Source organism: Musa acuminata, chromosome BXJ2-3 (genome assembly GCF_036884655.1).
Source record: "Musa acuminata AAA Group cultivar baxijiao chromosome BXJ2-3, Cavendish_Baxijiao_AAA, whole genome shotgun sequence".
NCBI classification, from domain to species: domain Eukaryota; kingdom Viridiplantae; phylum Streptophyta; class Magnoliopsida; order Zingiberales; family Musaceae; genus Musa; species Musa acuminata.
In genome coordinates, this window is record NC_088340.1 from 4,765,855 (window position 1) to 4,793,630 (window position 27,776).

General features: G+C 40.0%; 4 protein-coding genes across 7 annotated transcripts; all 4 read right to left on the minus strand.

Annotated features, from left to right (window-relative positions):
• Positions 1–1,244: 1,244 nt before the first annotated feature.
• Positions 1,245–4,000, minus strand: LOC135607033 (pentatricopeptide repeat-containing protein At4g02750-like). Its single transcript, XM_065098503.1, has 2 exons — positions 3,131–4,000; positions 1,245–2,342 (listed from the first exon to the last, which is right to left on the minus strand). Exons 1-2 carry the CDS (start codon positions 3,822–3,824, stop codon positions 1,399–1,401), a joined length of 1,638 nt encoding a protein of 545 aa, XP_064954575.1. The 5' UTR covers positions 3,825–4,000; the 3' UTR covers positions 1,245–1,398.
• Positions 4,001–4,406: 406 nt separating this feature from the next.
• Positions 4,407–7,388, minus strand: LOC103977505 (histone H3.3). Of its 2 annotated transcripts, none has more exons than XM_009393049.3 (5): positions 7,289–7,388; positions 5,363–5,434; positions 5,159–5,235; positions 4,965–5,055; positions 4,407–4,884 (listed from the first exon to the last, which is right to left on the minus strand). In XM_009393049.3, exons 2-5 carry the CDS (start codon positions 5,432–5,434, stop codon positions 4,714–4,716), a joined length of 411 nt encoding a protein of 136 aa, XP_009391324.1. In that variant the 5' UTR covers positions 7,289–7,388; the 3' UTR covers positions 4,407–4,713. The 2 variants fall into 2 exon arrangements, with proteins under 2 accessions (XP_009391324.1, XP_009391325.1); XM_009393050.3 differs by lacking the exon at positions 7,289–7,388 and adding an exon at positions 7,053–7,213.
• A 347-nt stretch (positions 7,389–7,735) lies between these two features.
• Positions 7,736–12,580, minus strand: LOC103977507 (O-fucosyltransferase 7). 3 transcript variants are annotated; one of them, XM_018823738.2, is made up of 12 exons: positions 12,053–12,579; positions 11,498–11,596; positions 11,234–11,342; positions 11,086–11,153; positions 9,739–9,827; positions 9,479–9,659; positions 9,265–9,393; positions 9,042–9,175; positions 8,747–8,960; positions 8,478–8,656; positions 8,278–8,373; positions 7,736–8,205 (listed from the first exon to the last, which is right to left on the minus strand). In XM_018823738.2, exons 1-12 carry the CDS (start codon positions 12,206–12,208, stop codon positions 8,058–8,060), a joined length of 1,602 nt encoding a protein of 533 aa, XP_018679283.2. In that variant the 5' UTR covers positions 12,209–12,579; the 3' UTR covers positions 7,736–8,057. The 3 variants fall into 3 exon arrangements, with proteins under 3 accessions (XP_018679283.2, XP_009391326.2, XP_064954576.1); XM_009393051.3 differs by having other exon boundaries at positions 8,478–8,662; positions 12,053–12,578; XM_065098504.1 differs by lacking the exons at positions 7,736–8,205; positions 8,278–8,373 and having other exon boundaries at positions 8,488–8,670; positions 12,053–12,580.
• Positions 12,581–19,935: 7,355 nt separating this feature from the next.
• On the minus strand, positions 19,936–21,734 carry LOC135607034 (homeobox-leucine zipper protein HOX4-like). The gene is made up of 3 exons (XM_065098505.1): positions 21,182–21,734; positions 20,707–21,080; positions 19,936–20,615 (listed from the first exon to the last, which is right to left on the minus strand). The coding sequence occupies exons 1-3, from the start codon at positions 21,231–21,233 to the stop codon at positions 20,133–20,135; spliced, it is 909 nt and encodes a 302-aa protein (XP_064954577.1). The 5' UTR covers positions 21,234–21,734; the 3' UTR covers positions 19,936–20,132.
• Positions 21,735–27,776: the final 6,042 nt, after the last annotated feature.

Sequence of the window (27,776 nt, forward strand, 5' to 3'; positions counted from 1 at the left end):
AAGGTTTCAGGACAAATGAAGAAAGAACATCATTCACCAGTATGAACAGATCGGTAGTATCAGTAGAAACCAAGTCTACAATGTCCGGCACATCATTCATCGGCTATGGAAAGGTCAGAATTGTCGGGGAAGAGTATGCTGCAAGTTGTAATACTGTATGACTTGACTTTTGTATATCCACTGCATGAGCCCACTGATTTATGCAGACTATTGAAACACAAGTTGTGAAGAGATTCTTGCATGAGTCGAGATGTAATTGGAACAAAACATGCAAACATATGCAGAAGAAGTAACAACACAATTATTATTATATAATTCAAGAGACAAAATCATCTGCTAACTGATGGCATAACATGCAACTTTAGAGACGTGGGTGCTAAGACATCAAAGTGGAAATAGCAAAGACAGTTCCAAAATCAAAGCTAAAACTCATAGAATAATGCAGAATACAGCAATTGTTGAAACATATTGTAGTAAAAGACAGATAGTGGGTAAAGATTGTAACACTGACCTCGGGGAGGAAAGCTTGGATGGTGGCAGAGGGCAATCACGTTTAATATAGCCACCAGTTTAAAGCCAATGATTGGACTTCTCTCCAACTGAATATAACTATGAAAATGAAGCAGTTGACCAAAATCTTAAAGACATGACAATGATAGAAAACACAAGTGTCACTATATATGACTGCAATAAATTCAAACTTAATCCTAACTAATCTAAACCCACGCTTAAGCAAATCCAGCTGCATCGCAACCTTTTTTACGTCGGGTATCAAGATGTCTCGACAACTAAAATCTACATACTTACCATGTTCTACTCACAATAAAATTTCATCTTAAATAACCACACAAGGTTTCTGTGAAATATAAAGAATGACCAGAGAGAATAACATAATTCAGCTCCATAAAAATAGCCTAATTAAAGGTATAACCAGACTAGATCATCAAAATTGGTCCATACATTTACATGTGCACACACATGAAAAATAAACAAATAATCAAATTCGAGAAAACAACAGATTGCTAGAGTTATAACTGGCCCTTGTTCATACAATTTTTCAACTTAGCTCCTATAAGAAACAAGCTGAACTTAATGCGGTTCTTACTTTCGATACTTGAAGATCATTCAAAAACTTGCAAGCTTTACAGACTTGTATTTATCCAAGTTCTGAAATTATATAGGACAATAGTCTCTCTAAGAACACATGGAACATGCAGCACAACATTTAATCACACCCCTTGAACTGGAAAAGATATAACAATTTGACCTAAAGTTTACTTGCTATTTCTTACATATGCATATGTTACATTTAAATTAGTTACAATATAATGCTTCTTGTTAGCGGAAGTATAAATATCTCATCTGCATACAAGCTAGTCTTTGAAAGATGTGCCTCTACTACAAGGACAAGTTAGCATAATGACTAAACATTTTCATATGAAAACCTATCCTCTCAAGCTCAGAAAGAATTTTATCAATATCCGGATGTGATGCATCTCCTACCGAAAACAAATGAACCTTGTCAGCAATCTGAATCCAACTGTATCCGGGTTGTTTCTTGGCTCCATTCTGTTTCATTAAGCCTCTCACTTTAACTACTTCCCTCCACATACCAGCTGCAGCATAAATATTTGATAGCATCACATACGCCCCCGACGTCCTAGAATCCGACAGAATTAGCTTCTTAGCAACCAATTCTCCTAACTTAACATGGGAGTTCATTCGGCAGGCTGCCAGCACAGCACCCCAGGCAGAAGTCTCTGCTTCATACGGCATTTCTCTAATATACTTACATGCTTTCTCTAAATGTCCTGCTCGACACAGCATATCCACAAGGCATGCATAATGTTCAGCCCTTGGATGTATCCTGTACTTGGACATCATCAGATTGAACCAATTTAAGCACTCCTCAACTTTTGCCACATGCCCACATGCAGACAAGATACTGAGGAATGTGATCTCATTTGGTATCATGCCCTTTTCTTCCATCTCACTGAATAGAGAAAGAACATTATCATAGTCACCATGCTGCGAACATGCTGCAATAATTGCGTTCCAGGAGACCAGATCTCTATTCTGAATGTTCTGAAAGATGAACTGTGAATCACCAATGCAACCACACTTGCTGTACATAGTTATCAAAGCATTACATAGTGATACATTCAAGAGCAATTTAGTTTTAATGGCAAAAGCATGAGTTCGCTTCCCTCCTTGTAGCAATCCCAGAGCAGAACATGCTGTCACGACAGCAATAAGCGTAGCATGGTCCGGTTTCATGCCTGTATTTTGCATTTGGATATACAGTTTCAGCGCTTCCTCACCATGCCCGTTGTGCACATAGCCTGAAAATAAAAATAAAATAACAAAGATACAGAGATGAGCTCAAGCATGACTAGTTCGAACAAATGCTACATAAAATAGAGGCACCAAGAAATTGCTAGACAGTTCATATTCTTAATTTCTATATGTTCTTTAAACAATGTAAATGACATGAAATCGACAACACTGTTAAAAAGGGTACCCAAGGACAATCATACAAGAAGGTATAGAATGATATAATATGGAAAGACATGACCTGCTGTAAAGAACCATGACAGTGGAAGTGTGCGATATGAAACTCGAGAATGGGAAACCAGATAATTTCAAGTTTATAGATGAAAGAAGAATTAAAGACACAAGAGATCAGGATGAGATACTTTGAAGTCACTTGAGCAAGCTGAACGATATTGACACATGCATCATATGCCTGGACAAGTATCCAAGCACTATGTTTCACAGGTATAACAAATGTTGCATTAGTTGTTCACCACAGGGATCCTCACATCTTCCTAGGGCGGCACTCTCTTGCTTGACTGAGAAACACTGCTCACCTAAGCCCAAAACTTAAGAGACCATCTATTCAATTGCCTCTGATCAACTATAAGAATTCTTCTCAGAACAAGATTACGTTATGAAGCATTTTTACAAATTAAAAAGGCCCTTTGGAATTATTCAATGAATTTTCAGAAGCCTCCATGAATTGTTGAAGCTCCATTGTTAAGATGAATTATGTCGGATTTTTTTTTTTCACTTATCTTCCAGACAGTGCCTAACTTGAAAGAAATTCAAGCTAAAAATCTTCCAACCATACCGGCCATCATCGCATTCCAACAGATTAGATCCTTGTGCCTAATCCCATTAAATATGCTCCTCGCCTGCTCGACATTCCCCTCCTTGCAGTACCCTGTGATCATCGCTGTGATGGCAGCCAGGTTTTTCTCTGGCATCCGGTCAAACAAATACCTGGCCTCCTCGTACCTCCCATTCTCCACGCACCCACTTATCATGGCAGCCCATGAGACCGCGTTCTTCTTCGGCATTCTATCGAACAGATCACGGGCCCTGTCAACCTCCCCTTTCCGCGCGAGACCATCGACCATCGCGGTGTATGAGACCACATTCCTCGCCGGCATCGCCACGAACAACCTCTCGGCTTCTTCGAACCGGCCATACTTTACGAGCCCAGAGACGATGGCATTCCACGAAGCGACATTCCTGAGGGGCATCTTTGCGAAGTAGTCGAGCGCCTCATCGGGCCTCGCGTTCTCGAGGCAACCGGCGATGATGGAGTTCCAAGACACGGTGTTCCTCTGGGGCATGGAGTCGAAGAGCCGCTTCGACCCCTCGAGGTCTGAGTTCTGCCAGTGAGCGGTAAGGATGGCGTTCCAGGAAACGGTGTCGCGGGTGGGCATTCGGTCGAACAGTTGGCGGGCGGCATCGAGCTGGCCGGCGCGGCCGAGGGATCCAATCCGGAGGTTGTGGAGAAACACACCCCTCGGGGACATGGCATGCGGGAGAGGTTTCGCGGATCGGAATAAAGCATTGGTTTTGGAATAGAATGGCAGAGGATGATTTAAAGATTTAAAGATTTAAAGTAAGTGGCATACTGCAAGAAAGAGAAAGAACAATTACGTAGTTTTGAGGAGAAGGTGGGGAGTGGCTGTTTTAAGTATTAAGAGCCACCAACTGGTTTTTAGAGGCTATATTTAAATTAGTCGAGACACTTCTCGAATTAGGTTAATTAATTATCTTTAATAATTTTATACTTCTAACAAAACCTTTTTTATTTTTTATTTTTTAAACTTACCTTTTTAACCTATCCAAACTTCTCAATACATCACTTTGTTAGTATAAAGATTCGAAAGATAATTACTACAAACTAATCTATAATTAACTCTCCTAGATTTGGAGAATACATTTATATTAGTTTGACAAAAGCTATACTATATTGAATGGAAAGCATCATTCTCGATATACATACGCATTCAGCAATAGCTAAAGCAACCATCTCGATGAAAGTATAACATGCATCACAACCAGACGACCAGCATCTAATAAAACAAAGAGCTCTTAGAAAACACCTGACATCTGAAAGTATTTGAGATCATTGACGAGGCCATATTAAATGCGAACAACAAACACTCCGTATACGTCGTATCACAAATCTATAGAAGAGACGATCGCATATAGATTCGTCTCAGTTACAGATTGGCACACAAGGAAAACTATCAGTCATCAATAACAGGATGGATCCAACACAGAGTCATACTACTATGAAACCTACTACTAGAAGTTCAGCTTGTTTTAAGCACAAGAGCAGCATGGATAACACAAAGTCCGACAACTGTTAACAGCAAGTGTCATGCATAACAGATGAGACAAAAACAGTCAGCTTTAAGCCCTTTCACCACGGATCCTCCGGGCCAATTGGATATCCTTGGGCATTATGGTCACACGCTTGGCATGGATGGCACACAAATTGGTATCCTCAAAGAGACCCACCAGGTAGGCTTCAGCAGCCTCTTGCAAAGCAAGCACTGCATGGCTCTGGAATCGCAGATCAGTCTGCACGATACAAGCAATTGCAAGGACTCATACATCATATGAACCACCAACATATAATGTCACCAATTCAAACTTCTTACCTTAAAATCCTGGGCAATTTCTCTAACAAGCCTCTGAAATGGCAACTTCCTTATCAGAAGCTCTGTACTCTTCTGATACTTCCGAATCTCACTAACATTTTTTCCATTACCAAGCCAAACAATAAGTTGAAGACAACAAACGAGAAAAAAAATAGAACAGATCAGCACAACCCCACCAGTATCACAGAGCATACCGTAATGCAACAGTCCCAGGCCGATAACGGTGGGGCTTCTTCACTCCGCCAGTGGTAGGGGCTGATTTGCGAGCAGCCTAAACAAACAACAGAAAACAATTACATGGAGAAAGTGAAACGGCAAGGAGGACAGAAGATAAACATATTAAGATAGAAGCAACAGACACTGATCTCAAAGTGTTAATTAGAAAGTAGTAATCAGACCTTGGTGGCAAGTTGTTTCCTTGGAGCCTTCCCTCCAGTGGACTTGCGAGCAGTTTGCTTAGTACGAGCCATCTGGATTGGGGGTAAAAAAAACCATTAGGTGTACTTGAAATATGACAGATCAAGTGCATCCATAGCTAGTCACTTTAAGTGCATTGCAAATGTATCTAAAGAAGTTCAAGACAGGACCTTCAACAAACTGTGCACAGAAATTCCACAAATGAAGATAAAATACTTTTATTTCAAAAGAACCCACCATAAGAATAACATGAGCATAACTAAATCGAAGATCCCTCACACCCTTACATATGTATGCATTTGTGACACAATTACCTCAGGTTGGGAAATGGCATAACATTGACAAAACACATAAGCAGATAAATCAGAAAATCACAAGGTAAATTTTAAATTCAAAAGAAAAAAGGGGCATGGAGTGACAACTCATTTAAACTTGTTAACTTCATAATATAAATAAAAACCAACACTTGTCAAGATGTCGACATAAAAGATGGAAACAAATTCAGGAAATATTTATTAAATCCAAAACATTTAAATGCATGACATTGTGAAGAAACATCTGTTGCAAAAGATATTGGCAGTGTACACAGATTAAAGATTTATTTTATACATCAGTAGATGAATATATTATTCTGAATCACCTGGACAAAATAACAAACAACATGAATAGAAGCACCCACTGAATAGACCAAATAATATTAACCAAACATATTATCTGAATCTCATACAAGCCATACAGATAAGAAACCAAAGCTGCACATGTTTATATCCACGTTTGTACTCTAATTTTGCAAATTTAGATCTTCTACATGATCCATAGAGAGATAAATTAATTCTATTCACATTCTGACTGCATTAGAAAACAATAAGATTTAGTTTTTTTATATGACACTTGACTCAGTCTTCCTGTCCAAGAAACATAATTAAGAAAATGAGCAATCACCTTAAAAGTTATTTGCAACATATTTGATTTATGTATTGATCAAATTTATTCCCACCTGAACCAAGTTTCCACCAATATCCATCACAATATATCCCATATCCATAACCACATCCACTAATAACTCTAAGAGGAATATAATTTCTCCAATTCCCCAATAGTTATTAGCAATAGCTCCAAAAAAAAAGTTATTCCCTGGCCTAAGTAAACAACCAAGACAGAAGCCTAAATTTCATGCAGATGGAGGGCAACTGTAATTAAAATCACTTGCGCTCTCAATTTGAGAATTTATTGACGATGAATCACATTGCCATCATTAAACTAAAAGCTCCTAGCTCTGGCCACATATAATCAGATAAAGGGTCTACAAATCAGTTCTCCGACACAGATTATCCACAAAGCACTTAAGACATCACTCTAAAGCATTCCCGATTTCAACAGTGCGGAGAATGATCCCAGCCCCAAACGAACATGCAGAAAACCTCAAACTTCATAGCACCTATCGTTCTCATACGCACACAATAGGTTACAATTTCTCAAGAAAATTGCACAACCGAGAGGCAATCCAAGAAAGAATAGCAAACCCCCGATTAGATCAATTAGAATTGCTGTAATTGTTTTATGTGTGTACAATAAGATCTTTCTATTACGACGATGCAATTCGACCAAACAACACATCAGAGATTAAAGATTGGAAACAGCGACAACAGAACCCTCCAGTATCGAACGCACCACAATGTGCAACGATGATATCAGCAATCGCTTCGAATTCCTACACCCAAATACGCAACTGCGGCAGCGTTCCACCGCATCCAGAAAAGATAATAAAACCCTCCTAACTCAATAATAACAAAGAAAAGAAGAAACGCCAACGAGATAACATCAAGAAATCAAACAGGAAACCAACAAGCGAACAAAATATCCGAAACAGCCCAACAAAATTACAAGGAACCAAGCCGGATTCCTACCTCTCGAAAGCTTCGAACCCAAAGCCGACGACCAAAACTCGAACGAAGTCGCAAGTCGAGCCCGTTTAATAACCCTCCCGCGAACTCCCTCTCTCTCTATATCGCTCGCTCTGTCTCTCTGTGTCGTCTGATCGATGTGATCAGCGGCTGAGATGAATCCTCCTTGGTTTTCCTCGCGTCGGTGTGGGGACGGTTGAGATCCCGTGTTGTTGTGTTTCCTTGCCATTGGACCAACGGTTGAGATCTATGCTTAGGTCCCGAGGTGGATCGTGACTCATTGCTGGCGGCCTGCTATTGGCTCAAGAGCCTCTTCCATGGATTAAGGAAGCTAATGGTTTTTTGTGATGCTCTTTGAGACAGCAAACATATATATATACACACGAAGTTACAAAGTTTCAATGGGGCCCACGCTTGCCAGGGCCACACGCGGATGCGATAAAGCCGCCGGAATAGAAACCATACAAATATATATATAGATTCCATTTAGTTGTCAGCTCACGAAGATACACATGGTGATTATTTTCCAGTCAAAAATAAAAATTGCCCTTTTCTGAGAAAAGAGAAGCTATTCCTATTTTGTGGCGATCAGTATCTGAGTGAAGCCAAGCTGCAAGCTTTTGTATGGCACTCCCATCCTTCAGCCTTCTACCTGCTTTTGCTTTGGAGCTACGGGACTCGGATTGCGTCTCTGTAATCTGCAGCTTCAAGCTGCTACAGTGCAACCAGCTCCAAACTCTTCAGTTGGTTAACGTCTACGAATCTAAATCTCTCACGGTCTCTGAGAACTCGTAACATCTGATTCCAACCGGCATAAACAATCGGGAAGAGGGTTCTCGTAGAACGCTTCCTCGGATCGAAACCTCTCTTTTCCTCTGGTTCCGGAGATGGGACCTTTTCTCTTACGAGGCGACCCTTGTCTGATGAACTCATGCAATGAGATCAATACTGAAGCAAGAACGTAAAGATGGGATTTTTCGATGATCACATACCGTCTTTTATGGATTTCAGATGTCATATCTGATAGCTTTTTTCCTTCTTTAATCGATCCCCGCTCGATTTTATCAAACAAATGAACCAGTGCCTTCCTGCAGGGGCACTTGTAAGTTAGCAGCTTACCTATCAGGAGTGATGGTTCTTCTTGAGTGAGATCGATCGAGCTTTAATGGTTCCTTGTAAGTTAGCAGCTTACCTATCAGGAGTGATGGTTCTTCTGTGGCCCAAGAAACGGCGGTGGCCCTCGACTGCCCTGGCCATGTTTCCCAAGTACGATGAAACGAAAACATCACTCTCCACAGAGACGATGTAATCCAACGCCGCCATTTGAGCTGCATACGGTCTGAATGGTTCCAGTTCATCTGCTGATGCTAACTTTTCCTAGGAAGCTACGAACTTAAGACCCGAGAAGGAAGAAAGAAAGAAGAGATTTCAAGGAAAGAACACTTTGAAATGTATTTGTACCTTGCTCATTAGTATGGGAAAATGGGATTCCAGATCAACCATATGAGAATCACCTCCGTAAATGTCACCTGCTGCAATGTATATTGGGGTATTTGATGGATATCCTAAAGCAGAGAGGAAAATTCCAACCTCTTTTGGTGTAAGGGGACAATAGCCCTTTGATCTCTGTTGCATGGGGTCAATATCTTTCACCTTCCAATATGGTATAATTTCTCTGCCAAAGTAGAAGAACATAATAAGATCGAGGGAATTGATTGCTGAGGCAATAGAGATATTGATCTGTCAAAGTACTTACCTAATTGTTGTCAGCTCATCAGCTTCAGAAGCACTCAGACCATATGTGCAACCACTAAAAGCAAGCATGTCCTTCTCATACCGCAAGTGTAGAGCAATAAATGGACCATATGATCTCATTCTCTCAACCAATAACTACAATTTGCATGGAAAGCAGATTACCACAAAAATAAGATCCTAATGCAAGTATGTTAACGGATCGACAAGTATAACTAGGCTATTACTTTTCCTAGTCCTTCGATGCCAGGGGCAAAACGAAGAGCCTGATAGAAAGCCCGGCAACGAAGCTTCTGTATGTCGGGGGGCAAATTGTTGTTAGCAAGACGAGAATCTGATTTCGCGGCACGAATGACCTGCGAATCAATTTCAAGAATTAAAATGCATACAGGATGGTATAGAAGTTTATTTTTCTCCTTTTAGGTAATACAGGTACCACACCTTATGATAATCCCATAATTGAGATATCTTGTCACGGTAATATTCTATCCCAGACCAGCTTTTGAAATATTTCACAGATTTGGTAGCTGCAGCAAACTCCTTTGGTAGTTTCTTCATGATTTTCACATCATTTGCCAAAGAATGTATGAAATAATCTTCATCAAAGACATCTGAAAAATTGCTGCCATGAAATGATGCATCTATTAGTACAAGATGAATTTTCAAAGTTTTTAAAGGAACATGAAGATTTTGAGTACTACCTTGAATCTTGCCAAAATGAGCTCTTATCAAGTATTGGAATCACAAGAGTGGCATTTATAATCCGTGCGATGGCTACCATGTCAGATATCTGCCATGAAAAGTGCAATGCACTCATAAGAAATTAGGAAAAGGAATCACACAAGTATTGAAACATTCTAATGAATCTTTGGAATAACTATCGAGTTTAAAGAGGAAACTTAACAGTATTGGCAAGATTGGGAGGCAGCAAAATAAAATTCAAGGATTAAGATTTTCTCAGGCATTATTGGCAAGCAATAGATTTTCAAGCAATAAGATTTTCTCAAGCAGTAAAAAAAAATTCAAGCATTAAGATTTTCTCAGGCATTATTGTGATGCGACACAAAAAGAACTGTTACTTTTCAATAATTTAGTTTAATTTTAATTGAAAACCCATTTTTTGCTAGTTTCTAAGTGGGCAATTCAACCAGGACAACTACTTTGGCTAAATCCAATTACAGGATTCTCTGTGTAGCAATCAAAGAGTAATCATAATATCCCTTAGCTTTTCCTTAAAAACTGTTAGGCAGAGGCAATATAGATAGGAATCATAACAATTGGTCAGAATTTGATGTCAAGATTGTGACCAAACTGCAGGAATCTCCGTATAGCAATCAAAGAGTGATAGCCTTTCATGATATATTTAGCTTTTCCTTAAAAACTGTAAGGTAGAGCCAATATAGATAGGGTTCATAACAATTGGTCAGAATTTGAAGTCAAGATTGTGACCAAACTGCAGGACTCTCTGTGTAGCAATCAAAGAGTGATAGCCCTTCATGATATATCTTAGCTTTTCCTTGAAAACTGCTAGATAGAGCCAATATAGATAGGGTTCATAACAATTGGTCAGAATTTGATGTCAAGATTGTGATCAAACTGCCTATTCTTCCATTTCCAGAACCTGCAATTGACTTGACTTGACTTGCTTGCATATGAAATCAACATAATTTACTGATTGTGTTCTTGGTTGCAGAAGATGCATCTTTGTTTCCTATTACTTCCTGCTTTGCCTTTATTTGGCAATTAAAGTACTATGCCCACACACACACACACACACACAATATTATTTATGGATGGTAGCTTGCTGCCTAATTATTTTCTTTGTTGCTCAATAAGAATAGAAAGCAAATATTAGCAAAGAGACCGATTAATTTCCAACACTATGTTCATGTTCATGTTCGATCAACTCAAGACAGTTGACATATGCTTGCAGTTAATTCAATTTTCTTCTTGGACAACTATTCAGGCAAAGTAGAAGTGCAAATTGGATTCGTTCTTTGACCATCTAGAACAGAACACAAGCAAAGAAACAAGGAACAATTGCTTACTCCTGCTCTCATCTGGTTCAGCCCACCATTGGTGCTCACTAACAGGTATCCTCGTGACTCTCCAGGAGCTGCAGCAAGAGAAGCCATTTCTTGACATGAACAGCCAAACGAAGAAAGAAGGAACAGGAACAAAGCGGAAATACATTACGTGAGTACGATGAGGTGGGTTTAACGCAAGGCACGAAACCACCATGATTTGATGGAGGCTTCCACAGCTTCTCCGATTCCTGCGACGCCTCCTGGTTGGTATCATCCCACTGTCAAATCTAGAGGAGTGAAAAGAATGGAAGAGATGGCATAGTTTACTTAGCGTTCCAAAGACTGACGTCAACGGGATCAGGCAGTGAGGAATTGCAACTTTGGAGTTAAGCTGAAGGCAAAATCTATCGAAGCCATCGGGCCGGAGAGGTACCTGATGGAATGCGGTGGGCGACTTGGAGAGTTGAGGAGGAGCCATTTCTTGCATCCATGCGAGCTCAGAACGCCGACTTCCATACCCAATCTCATGTCTCTGCAGTTAATCGTCGTATTGTCATTGCACCGTTATGATATCTTCCACAGAACAAGGAAGAACAGTGAGCTAGAAAAGGAATGAGAAGTTATATAACCAAGAAGGAATCTGTAGAAGAACAGCTTCCCATCGAACAATCCCTTTCGTTCAATTTTATTCAAGAACCATCAAGAGAACTAAAGGCGGCGGTTTCTCGTACCGATATTGTTGCTGAAAACACTAAAATAATCGATTTTTATCCAAGAAACATCAACGACAAAGAGGCATGAACAGATCCTAACGCTAAAGAACCGGTTCTTGCTCAAGACATATCGACAATCAAGAGAGATACAAACGAAAAGAACATCTCCAAAACCGCCGAAAAAATCCAAAGAAAACAGCATCAAGAAGCAGCCTTTACCAAAGAAACGTCGAATGGCCAAGAGAAGCAAACAGAGGGAGAAGACAAGGAGAGACCTTGGCGAGCGTGTAAGCAGCGAGGAAGGGCGAGGAGGTGGAGGAGGGGGAAACGTGCACGTCCAGCAGCGCCACCAGGGAGACGGTGGCGATGGCGCATATCAGCACCGACCGCAGGACGGCCACGCTGCTCGGCCTCAACGTGCGCCTCTGCATCTCCTTCTCTCTATCGATTACCCTGCTTCTCTTCTTCCTTTCCTTTCCTTTCTCTGTTCACGGCCGTGCCGCAGGGCAAGTACCTTTCACCTTTGGCGGAAGGAGCAGAGCATATGTGCGAACGAGAGGGAGTGCGCGTGAATGCGTGCCCGAGAGTGCAGATAATTGAATAAAGAACCGCTGATAGGACGGGAATCGCAGCCAACCGAACCAAAATCCTCTGCTTTCTTCTTCCCTTCCATGTTCCACACGTCCCAACACAATATATTTCACTGTCCCCACTCGGATTCGAACACATTTCACGCCATCTCGACGGAGATCGTAGGGTCTCAGATCGTGGAACAAATCTCGACGCTTCTTCTTCTCCTCCTCCTTCGTCTCTCTCTCTCTCTCTCTCTCTCTCTCTCTCTCTCTCTCGTAACTCGAGGAAGAAACACTTGCCATTTCAATCCACCGCAATGAATTGTTACCGTTCGCGAGACTACTGTGCTCGATTGAGGAAACTGCCTTACCCAACAATGTATTATTACGCATGTCAGAGTCAGATATTTAGGTTTGTTTTTTCCCAATTAAAATATTTATTAGTAATAAATTGATCATTAACCTATTTTAGGAGACTATTTATCCTTCATAATAATTATCATCGATACTATCTAAGAATTATCGTCTAACTCATTTTTCGAGAATTATTTGATCCCAACGTCACATGAGTTAAAGATTTATCGACTAAGTTTCGTATATCGAATCTTGACGAGATGATACAAAAATAATATAATTTTAAAAAAAATATATTATAATTCTCTATCTATATACATCTAGAAAATTCAAGTTATTCACTTTCGTATGTATAAAAGAGATTTGGTGAAGTGAATTGATAGCTATTCGGCAATACATACTTTAGTGCTCGATCAAAGACACTTCTTTTACATGCAATATCAATAATGTGGGAGACAAGACTTGTCTCCTAACTAATAGTAACAAGAAGGGTTGTCCATAATGTGATGCAAACCCAAGAATGAATTGGCATTGGAATCGTCCCATGAGGCATGTAGTCAGTCACATGATCATGTCCTCCAGCTCAATAATGTAGCAATATATACTTCCAACATTGGAATCATATGGTATATAATGTTTGTTTGCTACAAAGGGCATGCATCTTTGGACAGAGAGAGGGATGGGGGCAGTAGTGTTTCAATCACACTTTGAAGGAGCAAAAGATTCCATGAGATGTAAATATACATAGCGATAACTTTTTGATTTGATGGCCGCTTGGAAATTTGTGCCCGTGATTTGATAGGAATGATGTTCGTATGCTAATCGAGAGACATTATTGATTCGTTTATATTTGGACACTTTTGAGTCCAATTTCTCTTTTGTTTTTGTTACTCAATTATTTATGTACCACCAAATCCAAATTATCAACCTCTTGTACAAGTAAGTGATAATTTTAATCTTGTCATGGTAATTTTTTTGTTGTTTCATATGTCGAGATTTAGAGTCAAACTTAGGTACAATATCCCAAAATAATCAGCTTCAATCGAGCTTCCTATAAAATTGTATCGAAACAAACAATAAGTCTTTCGATTATGTTAAGTTAGTGTCAAAAATAATCGGTGGATACTAAATGATCTTTAGAAGTAAGTAAAAATTAATCCACATGAATAAACAATCATGTGCGATCATTACGAGTTACTCAAACGTGACAAATAATCGAATCGTCAAAGATTACTCATTAACATCCGTTTAATTGACTCAAATTACTCATTATTAATCATTGTCGTCGATGCATTCAAATGGATTAAAATTTTAAATATATAAAATGTGTTTATACTTTAGTAAATTATATATTAGAGGGACAAATTCCTATTATTATAATATATATATATATATATATGTGTGTATATATAGCCATAATTTTTTTAGTTTTGTAGAAGCATATATAATTAAAATTTACTCGCTAGCTTAAGATGAGAGAGAGAGAAAGAGAGAGAGAGAGAGAGATGACATGCAATAAAAGGCACTAAGGGGGTAGGTAAACTTAAAATCCAAGAGCTAAGTGGCAACTCCACCTTTCCACTACCAAAAAGGTGGCGGAATCTTAAAAAGATGATAGTGGAGTTGAATGAGTAATTAATGTAACCTAATCCGAGGTTTAATAAATATGAAAGGGTGTTAGTGTTACAATCATTATTCCATCGACAAGGTCGAGCAAGCACTATAGTTAGCCTCGATTCTTGTGAATTAGAGGGCATAATAAGCATCAACAACTTAACTTTGTAGTGGTACTTCTCATTGTCTAATCTCATGACCATGTCGTGTACCCATCCTAAATTGATCCAAGCGATAGGAACCGTAATCCAACTTGCTGCGATACGTATGGGTGTGTGTGTATTGGTTGGTCGTCAGCCGCCACCATTCACGTAGCGAGCGCGTGAAGGCCACTTTGTTTTGGCGGTCGCCGTCGAGAGTGCTGCGAAAGCTTTGGGGGCCGCCCACTCGACAACCACAATGGTAGAAGGAGAGTCAATACCATGCGCTATCTTTCGACTCTCCCCCCTCCATTCCACGCCTCCACACGCAATGTTGTTGTTGATCAATGGAAGGTCGCCCACTTTACCATTAGTGCCTTACTCATGCTCTTAGCTTCTTGTTTTTGGATTTCGTAATCATCTCCTGACAACAAACTTGTTTTCGTAATTCGATGTCATAGATAACCAAAATCTATATCAACGTTTTGAGTATTAGTGCGGTTCATGTTGTACGGTGCAATACATGCTTCATGCAATAGCATTTATAGGAAATGATGATGACGATGATGATGATTGTGTAATAACGAAGATAAAAGAAGAAGCTACAACATGATTGATGGTTCGGTGATACCACAACATGTGAATGCGAAGTGAGGTGTTGGTGGAGGGCGAGAGGAACGAGAGAACAATAGCCATGATATAGACATTAGAAAGTGGTGAGGCGTGGCGAAGCTTTCCAAGATTTCGGTACGTGTTGTGGAAGAAAAATATTTTGACTGCTTTGAAAAAAATAGATTTAAAGATTTCGGATTTGAGATTTAGAGTAATTTAGAGAAAATTATTCTTAGATGTTTTATTGTACTAAACGACGTAAGTGTTCTCTTTACTATTTTTAGATTCTTCTTTTCTTCTTATATCATATTCTATTATTTTCCCTCGATATTGACAAAAGACAAAAAGATTACGTTTATTAAATAGACTAAAAGGAAATTGAAAGAAATAACCAAATAATAAATATTTTTTTCTTTCATTTTTATAATAAATAAAAGGCTTGAATATCCTTTGAAAAAAATTAATTATTGTAATCAAGGAAAAATATTATTGATATCTTTATCAGCATGATATGGCACTAATATGTATACGATGAGTTATCCAGTATAGAGCGTAATTTTTCTAGACTCATTTCCTGCACAAAAGACTTGTCGGGAGGTCTCTCGAGTTGATCTCTCCAACGTTTAAATTAGTATTGAGTTTCACTTATACTAAGCTTGAAGAGAAGGTGTTATCTCGTAAAGATCCTATGAAGCAATCGTTCCAAACTTTCTTTTGGGCTTTTGCGAATATACTTATGAATATTCTATTGGGGCCAGTTCGTAATCGACTCGAATTATCTTCTATGCTTTCAAGAATATTCCTGTGAATATTCTACTAGAAGATGGTTCTGACATAAATTACCTTCTGATTTTAAAAAATATTCATATGAATATTCTGTTGGGGGTCGGTTTCATGTGAATATTCATGTAAATCGACCTGAGATACCTTCTAAGCAAGCTTTTAAGAATATTCTTATAAATATTCCTTGGGGAGTCAATTCATAATCGATCCGAATTGTTTTCTAGGCTTTCAAAAATATTCTTACGAATATTCCATAATGGGTCGATTCGTAACTGAACCGAACTACTTTTTAGACTTTCAAGAATATTCTTACAAATATTTCTTCCGGAGCCGATTCATAACCGATCTAAATTATCGGCTTCTAAGAATATTTTTACGAATATTCGATAAGGATGATAGCTCCATAACTGATCTAAGTTACCTTTTAAGCTCTTGTTTTTGTGGACCGAAGGGTGTTGGCCTAACATAATGCTAGCATCACAAATAATAATTAATTGATTTTATATTTCTTACCATTATGAAAGAAGAATTAGGAAGATATTCATTCAACAAAAGTACTTTTTTTTCATCCCAAAATGGGTTGGGCCGAACAAAGAAATTTCCATTCCTTAGTGGATCGAGTCATATAAGAAGAAGGGTGTGCATTACGAAGACTTGTTGAAGAAATATGAAAGCACTTTATTGAAGCTTACTACATATACTATACGATGAAACTCGTATGTGCTGTTTCGATCGTTTGAGCCTTATACAATACTTTTTCTTTTTTCACCGTATCAATTCTAATTTTATTCTTTTTCATCGTATTATATTATTCATAGGCTCATAAATAATTTTATATTCATTTTCTTTTTCTATGCCCATCAAGAGTATAGTTTAAGTGGTTGCATGTTATGCGTCTTTACTTTCTTACAAGTTTCTGAAACCTCCATCGTAGTTGATTCAAAAAAGTATATATCACATGTTTAAGAAGGTTTGACGGTGATGTTGGTGAAGATTATGTACATATAGTCATATCATAATCTAACTAAATGTATGATTACAAAAATTGTCTCCAAATCCAATCGAGATGTCGAGGAGAAGTCAGCTGATGTGGAGACGAAGCCCCAAGGTGGAACTCCAAATACGATACCGAGTCACTCTTAAAAGTATTTGTAAGAAAAGATGAGTATATGATATACCTTTGAAACCTAAGTCAATTGATAGTATAAAGTAGTAATTAAGAGTTCAAAGGAGAAGAGAAAAAAGGTCGAAGCTTCCTAAGCACTTATAATTATAAAGACAGTTTACATATCCATCGAGAGTATTGATTGTTGATGTGATCTATATAGTCGTCATGATCAATCCAATGCAATGACCATTAACGTGGCATAGAGGATTTTGTTGCTTTGCATCCATGACACTGCCCACTTGTCACCTTTGTAGGTCAAAGGTGAAATGTGATAGAAGATAAGATTTTTCTAACTATATGAGGAAATCTTTATTCTGTTGAGGGAAATCCTTCCTTCTAATCTGTATAAATAGGAGAGGGACATGTTATAATTATTTACAAGAGTTGATGACAAATGAGTCGATAAAATTTTAGAGTTAAAGATTGACATCATTAGTTACTCTTAATGCATCAAGAAAAAGGAAGAAGAAAACCATCAGCTTGACATAATTTTGCAGTTCATGAGATATTATTTCCAAGTCAAACTTAATCGACATACAAAAAGCTGGCTGTCTTTTGGCTGAGAAATTGAGTGCTTTTAGTAAACGATCATCCATGACGAGTGTATGCTTAATCATTCAACATATGTGTGCTTCTAGAGAGGAGAGACCAAATCTAAAGAGAATTTGTGCTGAGGAGACATATATGAGATTGGGCTCAAAACCCAAATCCTCGATTCCACCTGACGACAAGAAGAAGAAACAATAAGCCATTCGTTTCGATGAATATGATGTAACTTATTTAGTCGGCTTGGAATGATCACTTCTCCTAGTTTTGGTTGGATTCGGAACCGTTGACTCGTTGGATTTCGATTTCGGGGCGATTCGGGTATGAACCGAACCGCGATCACCGGAAGATATTACTATACTCCTTGCTTGAATCGGACCGAACCAATACGTCTCTCACTTACTACGAAGGCCACCGGTGCTCGAGTGGTCGCTTTCGAATTCAATGCCGACAACATGTCTTTTGCATTAGCTTTCATCTCAAAGAGTGATGAACCTTAGAACACGTTTGATGGTCGACGACCATTAGGACATTCCCTGGAGAGATACTCTCACATCTCATCTTCAAGCAGCAGTAATAGTAATGCTAATGAACAATTTAGTGATACAGATTGAACCCGAGAAGATGGAGGCAGTACTATTGACGCTACTTTACATGCTCATATAACTCAGATCATGCTGAGAGGTCGTAGTAGATTGGTGAGGGTTGTTCGACTGCACTCTGCGCGGTCCACTGGATTGGTGGCCTTTGTCTTCGACAGACGAAGCGATGGAACAGGAAGGTACACAAGTCCATGTGACAGTTACTGTTAGTGTGGCACTTACAGACAATTCGCATTCACTGTTCATCTCGGTGACTCACGGATCGCAACAAAAGAGGCTGCTGTCACATTGATGAGGAACAGGCGAGACGGGTAGCTTATCTTCGTTTCCATAGTATTCATTCATGGTAGCATCAACTTCCCAGTAGCAGCTTATCAGACTTCCCACCCATCTCACCGGTAAGATCGAGATCGCAGTGAGCAAGATGTAGTCGTTTCCGTTGGGTCAACGGGAAAAGACGAGATAGCATCCAAGGAAGTGAAGAACACGCTGTTCTTTTTCCCTGGGTGTTTTAGACGACCAAGTCATTGCAGTGGGCTTTCAATCACGGTGGGGCATGCAATAGAGACACTTCGTGGTCCCGACGACTGCAACATGTTTTGGGTCCCCGGGAAAGTCTACATGAACGCCATTGATGTCGAGAAAGGAGCACGGTCACCCAAGCATGCACCCTCTCGGAAGTATGAGAGTAAATAAGCTGTTCCCTCTTATTGGAGACGTGCAGCAGCAGTGCAATGGTAGGAACTGAAATGGTGGTTTTATCTGCTACATCTGGTGCTGCTAACCTTCCACAAAGCTCGAACTGGACAAACCTATCCATCCGCATGGAGACGTAATCTCAGTCTGAACAGTGGGCACGCCACCTTGACGGCAACCGTTCAACCTAAGTTGCCTGCACTCATCGACCCTCTCAAGGTGGACTAAGCTAGTTGCCTTGTATGCCACTCACCCTCCCCGGGGCTCAAAGTCAAACGAGCCACACTGTGACTTATCTGCAGCACCCTGCGGGTGACCGCTGCTAAGTCTCTGCAGGGTGGTTGCAGCGTTAGCACTATTGGTGAACAGCTGATGCTTGACATCACTCACACTGTACTGCATTCATGGATGCGAGAGACATGCTGAAACAGCCACAGGCATGAAAAAGTTAGGAGGAAGAAACTGCTGATGCATCGATATGGGTTTTGCTGGAACAGCTACGGGCATGCAGGAGGAGTAGGAAGACCTGCCTCACTCAGATGGAAGAGTGTTTGGATGCTTACTTGTTATGGGTAGGAATGATGCGTAATTTATCTGCTACGGTCTCCGGAGATGAGTGAAGTCATTCGTACAGTGATCACGTGAACCACTTCTTCCTCTCACCATACCACATACATTATTTCCCGTTTCTGTCTTTGTTTCTTCTCTCTTAATGACAGCTTACAAGTTGTAGGTTATTCGAATCTAAATCCGTCCGTATTAGGTTCTAATTGGATCTGATCTCCGACCAAATCAAATCAGATTCCTTGACATTTTGTTGCGGTGGAATCAGTACAAGGTGGAGTGGAGTGGCAACTGGACTTGATTTGTGAATTCAAATTGGATAGGGATACTAAACTGTGTGTTGTCTTTTGGAGCGATCTATCAATAGATTTAGTGAACACATATCTATGTTGTATGTAAATTACTGCATGCGCATTATATGAGGAACCAAATGGTTGGGGGTGGGGGGGTGATTTCCTAATCAGATCAACCTCGATCTATATTGAATCCCATTGAAGTATGCCGAGGTAGAAAGAGATAAACTTCCTTTTAGCCATTTGTACATTACAGAGCACAACAACAATGGAGAGGGTAAAAAGAGAAGAAGGAAAAAAAGAAGAAGAGATACATGAAATTTACGTCTCACAAAAATTTTTATTACAGTGCAAACGCCTGCTCTCATCTACTATTATTGTCATCGTCTCCGTCCACGGCCGTGGCTACTTCTAATTCCAGTGATCGGGGTAGTACCAGTTGAGAGTGGGAGGCTGCTCGTCGGAGAAGAAACTGGTGAAGGGCTCCTCGCGGCCGAGGAACTCTTCTTCTTCTTCCATCTTTAACATGTGGTGATGCTGGTGATACAGGAAGCCTTCTCCCTTGGTGGGCCGCGAGTGATGATCCGGGGCCAGATGTGGTGGTGCAGAAGTTGGCACGGAGGAGGTGGAGCTGCCGAGCTCTGCGGTGGCCGGTGGCGCCGCATCCTGCGATGAGGACATCCCTCGTCGACGGCTGTCGTAGTCTTTGAGGACGGCGTCGTTGAGGACGGCACTGGAGTCGCTGTCCGACGACCCGTCCTTGTAGATCAGGGCCGGCGGCTCCTCCTCTGAGGCTGCGGCCTTGGTCTCGGCCTCGGACACCACCGGCTCTTCCTTCACGGAGGTGACGCTCAGGCTCTCCTCTCCGGTCAACTTGGCCTTCAGCTCCTCGATCTGCACCGCAACCCCAGAAGAATTCACGAGTGACGATCCAAATTGCCTTACGCTAAATAGGCTTCAACCGACGGCTAGCTCCGTGACTTACTTGGGCCAGTAGAGACTCCTTGTCGCGGTGGAGCGAATCGTAGTCGAGGCGGAGCGCTTCGTAGCTGGCCTTGAGAGTGGTGTAGTCGCGCTCCAGCTGCTTGGTCTTCCACCGGGCGCGGCGGTTCTGGAACCACACCGCCACCTGGCGCGGCTGGAGGCCCAGATCTTGGGCCAGTCTAAGCTTGCGCTCCGGCTCCAGCTTGTTCTCCACCTCGAAGCTCCTCTCCAGGGCTCTCACCTGCTCCACGCTCAACCGCCGCTTCTTCTCTCCCGGCGCCGCCGCCGCCGCCGCAGCGGCGCCGCAGTCGTCCTCATCCTCCAGCCCATCCATCAAAGGCTGGAATTCCCCCCCGTACGTGCCGCTCTCTTGTGCTACATATATACCCGACGCCAACAACAAAAGAAACGCTCACTAATCGATCACAATTCTCAAACGGATGAATGAGGAAATAACTGAGGCAAGCATGAAGTACCAGATGGGCAGATCGGCATGAGCGAATCCAAGTCCGCGATGGGCCTCTTCATTGTCAAAGGAGATATCTAGCAAGGTGCAACAAAGAGATCTTTTAAGGAAGAGAGACGTAGTCCTCGATCTCTCTCTCTCTTCCTCTCTCTCTAGCTAACGAGTTGTTTCTTGGCCTAGAAAAGGTTGGAGAAAGGGCTTGAACACAGCAGCTGAGGCAGCAGCCGCGTGGGAACGAGGGATAGAATAGAGGAGGGGTAGGAGGTCCTCTTCCATAACCCCTCTTCTTGCTCCTTCTGACCCATCTTCTCTTCCTCAGAGCTCATCACCACACACAACATATCCCTCTCCACTGCTATGATCATATCCAAAGGTCCTCATATCTCTCGATGACGCGACGACAGAGAGAGAGAGAGAGAGAGAGAGAGAGATCCAAAGGGATCAGGAGGGGAGGAAGTTGGCAGAACTGAGAGCTCGGGATTCCCTGCCGCTATAAAAGAATAAGCAGCAGACAGCAAACTCTCGAAAGGTTGAGGTTAAGTTTGTGGGTGAGTTAAGAATAGCGAGTTGGGTTGAATGACATGAAATGAAATGAAATGCTGAGTCGTTCAATTTAGTGTGTAAATATATGTGCATAAAAATAAGAGGTTATATACATAAAATATATGATTTGGAGGAGATATTTCTATGAATGCATGGAGACGAAGAGACCACATGGCTTCATGCCATTGCCTATAGGAATTCCCACATGAGTCCAATTTCCATCTCTTTAAGTCCGAGTTGGGAGTGTTCCCTAATTAATTGTGAGACCAAACAAGTTTGTAGATATGACAGTGAAGTCCCAATATTTCGGAATCCTCTAAGCTAGTCTTCGGATTCAAACTTTGTCCTTAACATGTTCTTCTTATCTTCTGTAATGTTGTCAGACAGTAATATATCAATCCATCCATCACCCATTAGCACTCGTTAACGATGAACAACAGGATGTCGATGAACGACCAAGAAAAATCCCCAAGTTGATGTGATATTTGGGATGATCGTTCCTCGGATCGGCGAACAAGAAGGAATGGAATGCACGTAATTTTGTCTTGATTTGAATCCTCACATTTTCTCGTGTCAAATCATATCACCAAAACAAACAATTTGGCAAGAAAATTTCTCGCCAAATCAAGATTTATCTAAAAATTGAGGTTTTATCAACATTAGATCATGTTCATATACTGTCTTGTTGTTTTCTCAATATTAGATCATGATCATGATCATGATCGGCACGAATGTCGAACATTTAGTCGTGAAAAGTATTTTTAGTTTGTGATTTTTCCACTATTTTATAGATTTCGCTTGAGATCGAAAATTTTGCTATGACAACAATATTGAAGCTTGACATATAGGCATTATAACCATATGTCACACGTCCTATTACTCGACATTAATAGAATAATATATTTGATCGAAACGATAACTAGTGGTATCTAACAATAACACCATCCGAAGCTTTGACATATTAATCTTTATCTTAACTTAATAATATTCACCCTCACACGTTATAAAAATTAAGACCCTCTACTATTTTCTAACTCATACTATTTTCTAATGTATTAAGCTTTGATCGTATTAGTCTTTATCGAGTATGCTCTTGATATAGTTTTTACGGGATTGTCTATTGAATTCATTATCTTCTATACAAATACAAAATTAAGCATCACTTGGATCCAAATTACCTGAATGTGTCAAATAATATAAATATTTATTTATTTATTTATCGAGGGACATGCTATATTAAAATTTATTGAGGTAAGTGCATTATTAATCAAACCTTAAAACATAAAATTAGAAATTTACCCAATCAAATGGCACCAATTCAATCCATTTAAAGAATAATAATAATAATAATAATAATAATATTTTCTCATTTGTAACCCTTATATTATTGATATTATTTTTTTTACTTTTTCGTAATCCCGTATTTCATCTTTCACTCCCATCGATAATCCTTTGAGAAGGAAAAAAAAATAAAAAGATAAGAAGAAAATAATAAAAAAAATTAAAGAAGGTGAATACATACAAAAGAGGTATTTATGTACATTTGAAGATTATAGATAATAATCCTCTTTCAACAAACAGATGTCTAACATAGCATTAAGAAGACATTAGCCTTGTAATCACAAACAGGTGTAATCACAAGACGGTGGCCGCCACCCCACCATCCTCTATTTTGGCCCCACAGGCATGGATTTTTCCCTTTTTTTTGTTGGTCGCAGTCATCGCGTGGCCCGAAAGTCCACAAGAGGAAAAAAAAAGTATAAAAGATGGAAAGGGAAACAACAATTGTCTTGAATTGATTGGGTGCACCATAAAAATAATTAATACTAGTTAGTAATCATCATCATACAAATATCGTACGGAGTGATTAGAGATGTTGTTAATTCCATGGACATATGTGGAGGGACACCAAAAAACGAATCGATCACCTCCACGCGTCGCGAGTCAGTCACAATCAGGAACGTGATTAACGTTGTGCCAAGAGCTTTGATCACTATCATTAGCACCAATCGCGAGGTAACAATACGTTGCAAGCCATCGGTGGGGGGTTGGACATGCCCATGCATTAGATTGTGATGCCCGCGAATGGGAGCTCGACACGTCGCTGACCCGTCTTTCTGCATCTTTTGCTTTTTAAAGTTACACGTGGGTGGGCCATGCTCCCTCCACCCCTTCTTTTTAATTTCATTTTTATTGAAATTACATGGCATAAATTATTCAGGTTCTTTTTCTTTTTCTTTTTCTTTTTATTTTTATTAATCTTATTTCATATCTCCAAGATAGCCAAAATTATTATTATAACTATCAATGGCTAATTAAAGTTAAAAAAAAAAAAAAACTTAGAATGTTCTTACTATTCTAACCACCATAATAACCATTTGAGTAACTTTTTTTAATGGGTATTTGTATTTATTAGATAAAAAAAATATTTTTTTTTTCTAAGTCAGATTTTGATCATCGAATTCGGAACTAATCTAAATTTATTTTTGAGTTTGAGATGTTAGAAAATTATTTGAGACCCTACAAAAATTATATTAAGGGTATACTTAACGAAGCTCTTCCTCGGATACATAAGTTAGTAAGAAGGTTAAGTTAGAAAGTGTCAGATGAAAAAGAGTTCTGAGAACAATGTAAAAGATTTTTTTATAATATGTTGAACTTACAATAAATGTCGAGAATGGTTATACACATTATTCGATCATCACCGATGAGTCATAAAATTATGTGTCAAATCATCAATGTTATGACTACTGAGTACTAATTTTATCGAGACAACTTATTACTCATTAGTGTGACATTATCAATTTTATGAAACCCATCCACATCATTGTTCTTATGAAACTATGTCTTATCTAATGTATCGATGTCGATGACTACTTAAGTGTCATCTCCGATATCATTATTTAATCTTAATTTTTTAGTAAAAATAAAAATTATTAACAATAATTAATCCCATGGAATGAGCCATTAAGATTTTTATAGGATTCTTCGTAGCCCATATGTTTTAGTATGGTGACAGCTAAAGCTCAAGGAGATGAGAAATAATAATCATCACATGCCAATAAAGTGATCGTATGAAAATTGATGTATTAGAAAAGGATAAGAAAGAAGAAATTAACGATGAGACATGCGAGTCCCAATTGGCACGATGTCGACTACTAACATGGCGGATAGAGTCGTTTCAACTTCTAATGACCTTTTATGCATCTTAATAATAATCAAAAAATATATATCGGAACTAATTAGACTTAGAGGTTTTTGGATAATTAGATCACTAATCAGGTTGAGTATATATTATTTCATTAATATAAAAACATGAAATATAATTTTTTTAAAAAAATAAAATAGTAAGTGATGAGGGTAATAATGGCGACATGACACACCACGACGTCAGCCGCACCTGGATGATACTCTGCCCAAAGAGGACAATAATATCGACGCGATGTGCGCTGACATCACCCGCTCTCTAACAACGATTTCATCGTTATGACCCAACACGCTTGGCCGAGGCAGGGAAGAATGGCGACCGAGGCACGCCCATACCCTGCGGTAGTTCGGTTCTTCACGCCACGCCAACTCAAAGTCAAACGCTATCTGCCCCCTGCAGGCGGGCAGCTCAGGAAGCAGTATGCTTCCCTATAAATACCCTCTCGTTCATTAGAAAAAGGAGACCCAGACAAACACTGCTTCATCTGAAACCCCCTCTGCATCTGCTAACTTGATCGTCGGAGGGGTCGAGCCAAGCGCCTCGGCCCGACCTTTGTGCAGGTGCGAAGCCGAAGGTCCCCTCCGGACGCGCAAGCGAGGAGTTCCTACCCGGAAGAGACGACTACACCGTTCCGATCGGACACCGCCCCCGACCTCCTCAGCGGGCTTGAAGAAGGCCGTATAAGATCCCCGCCCATTCGGATCCGAACCAAGCGTGTTGGCCCCGAGGCCATGGCATAAAGTTGTTTACACTAACATTAAGCATCAAGAGTTATAGCTTTTTTTATTTATAATTTAAATTTTAAGAGTTGTATTCAACAATTGATGAACCATTCATTAAGTTTCCAATTATCTTAGATTTAATTTGATCTCAAGAAAAAGGTAAGAAAATTTTGCTGCCAAAGATATTACAAGCAAAAATTTCTGATGAATGAGTGCAATATCCAATATATCCTCTTAAAACCATAAATTACACGGATGCGAGGAACATTTAAGTCCATAAAACGACAGTAAGCATAATTCATATCAGTATGACATTACAAAGAAGAAGGCACAAGATGTGACCCTCTCAATTGCGTTTCGATGCTTTCCGTAGTGCTGCAGCGCGCAAGAGAGTTAATGTAGAATGCAGCATATGAGACCTTATTAGGTAGGTGGAAGATTAGACAGTTTAGGGTTCCATTTCTTCCTGTACGTACCCCGTAAGTCATCTCAATGTGAACGAACCATGGGAATCGAACACCGTGGATGCATGACAGCATTCAGTAGCAATCCTTCCATGAAACCTTGCACTGTTCTGCCAGACTTACCACTTTTCGTTGACAAGAAAAGACCACTGTGTTGGTGATTGATGGACTAACTATTGTACTGCATTTTCCTGAACAAGTTAGGCATCATGTCTTTCATCTTTCTCCGTCGTCTTGCCAATGGAGCCTTTTTTTTTCTCTCTCATCGTGGGCCTTCCTGCTCTCTTTCTTATACCTAGAGCTCGTGGTACTTTTGTCTTTTGCTGTGACGACGAGGAACTCCATTGCTGATCGAGAATGAACTAATACGATTCAAAACCATAGCAAACTAAATAGAATATATGAAAGAATTGTCAGCACGGACACAATGATACAAAAAATCATGATAAGGACACCTGATAAATAGATACTTTTTCGTTCAGTATTGCCACTTACTTAGCTGGTAACATTAGATGGATGGATGAAGGTGGATTGACAGGGAGAGAAGATGACTTGCGTGTTCCGAGATATCAGAAAACAAGGAGTCATCTTTTGCTGCTAGTGGTGGACAAAGGCATGCTTGCAGTCACGTTCCCACTGGCTGAAACCTCAAAAGAAAGCAGTGATGTGACCTCCACTTTGGGGGATGGATCCAAGGTTTTGCAGACCCACGGAGGCCCTTTCCGGGGGCTCCATTCCGCTGTGCGTGTGGGTGTGGCCGCGTTGTTCCTCTTGTCACTGATTGCTTTGGCTGGGCGATGCCACAGGTTTGGTTGTTGTGGGAGAAGGACGATAAAAGAGGTCGTCAAAGATGGCATGCATTAAATAGTGTCGCTGACTTGAGGGTGGAATACAGCCCTTTGCTTTCTTTTCTTCTCCAGCTTTCCCCCAAGCCATGATTGCTGCATGAAGTGCTCCTCGATGGGGTCTGATCTGATGACCTCAGTAATGATTAGCTTCTTCATGGCTGCTTTGGTGATAGGGCAAGTGAAATCTGCGAGCTCCGCGTTTGATAGGTGCTCCCCCTCGCAAAAATAAAAATGTATCCGATTCACTATTCACCTGCATATTACTGTCTTGTCTGTCTGTATGATTCACCTGCTACATGAGAAAAGAAGATCAACGTAACCTTCTACTGCAGCTCTGCTCCCATAAAGGACAACCTCAGTCTACCACGAAGACCTCCAGCTAAAACATTCATTCCACTTGCTGAGCAGTGGTTCTGAAATCAAAGATCAAGCAATGACATCAATGGTTTCTGTACAATGAAATCAAAGAACTCAAGCATCTTAAAGAAGAAGCAAGTCTAATTATGCTCAATATTATTATAGTGATTATCAAGTATTTAATCTGGTGACTTTTTTTTGAAAAATAGATGGATTGAGTTGAGCTATAATTTTGATGAGACATCATAGGACCACTGAGACCACTTTTCTCTTTTTCCCCCAGACTTTGATGTGAGGACAACATAAAAAAAGTGACCTAATTCAGGTTTGAATGAAGCCACACTGATAGGTTCTCCCAAAGGTTTAAAGACTAGTTTAATGCATTTCTAACCCATAAATGCTTACTATTCAAACTATGCAAAAATAATTATGACTAAGATGTTTCGTTAATTAACAATCATTA

What these genes read in the sequence shown, in the direction of transcription:
- LOC135607033 (XM_065098503.1), bottom strand. Translation starts at nt 3,824, where the DNA reads ATGTCCCCGAGGGGTGTGTTTCTCCACAACCTCCGGATTGGATCCCTC. An exon ending in TTGGAATGCGATGATGGCCG is followed by an intron (nt 2,343 to 3,130) that starts GTATGGTTGGAA and finishes TTTTATTTTCAG; the next exon opens with GCTATGTGCACAACGGGCAT.
- LOC103977507 (XM_009393051.3), bottom strand. Translation starts at nt 12,208, where the DNA reads ATGCAGAGGCGCACGTTGAGGCCGAGCAGCGTGGCCGTCCTGCGGTCG. An exon ending in GCATCGAAGGACTAGGAAAA is followed by an intron (nt 9,176 to 9,264) that starts GTAATAGCCTAG and finishes TGCAAATTGTAG; the next exon opens with TTATTGGTTGAGAGAATGAG. An exon ending in GATGAGCTGACAACAATTAG is followed by an intron (nt 8,961 to 9,041) that starts GTAAGTACTTTG and finishes CTACTTTGGCAG; the next exon opens with AGAAATTATACCATATTGGA.
- LOC103977505 (XM_009393049.3), bottom strand. Translation starts at nt 5,434, where the DNA reads ATGGCTCGTACTAAGCAAACTGCTCGCAAGTCCACTGGAGGGAAGGCT. An exon ending in GGAAACAACTTGCCACCAAG is followed by an intron (nt 5,236 to 5,362) that starts GTCTGATTACTA and finishes TTGTTTGTTTAG; the next exon opens with GCTGCTCGCAAATCAGCCCC. An exon ending in AAATTGCCCAGGATTTTAAG is followed by an intron (nt 4,885 to 4,964) that starts GTAAGAAGTTTG and finishes TGTATCGTGCAG; the next exon opens with ACTGATCTGCGATTCCAGAG.
- LOC135607034 (XM_065098505.1), bottom strand. Translation starts at nt 21,233, where the DNA reads ATGAAGAGGCCCATCGCGGACTTGGATTCGCTCATGCCGATCTGCCCA. An exon ending in CATGCCGATCTGCCCATCTG is followed by an intron (nt 21,081 to 21,181) that starts GTACTTCATGCT and finishes GTATATATGTAG; the next exon opens with CACAAGAGAGCGGCACGTAC. An exon ending in AGGAGTCTCTACTGGCCCAA is followed by an intron (nt 20,616 to 20,706) that starts GTAAGTCACGGA and finishes GTTGCGGTGCAG; the next exon opens with ATCGAGGAGCTGAAGGCCAA.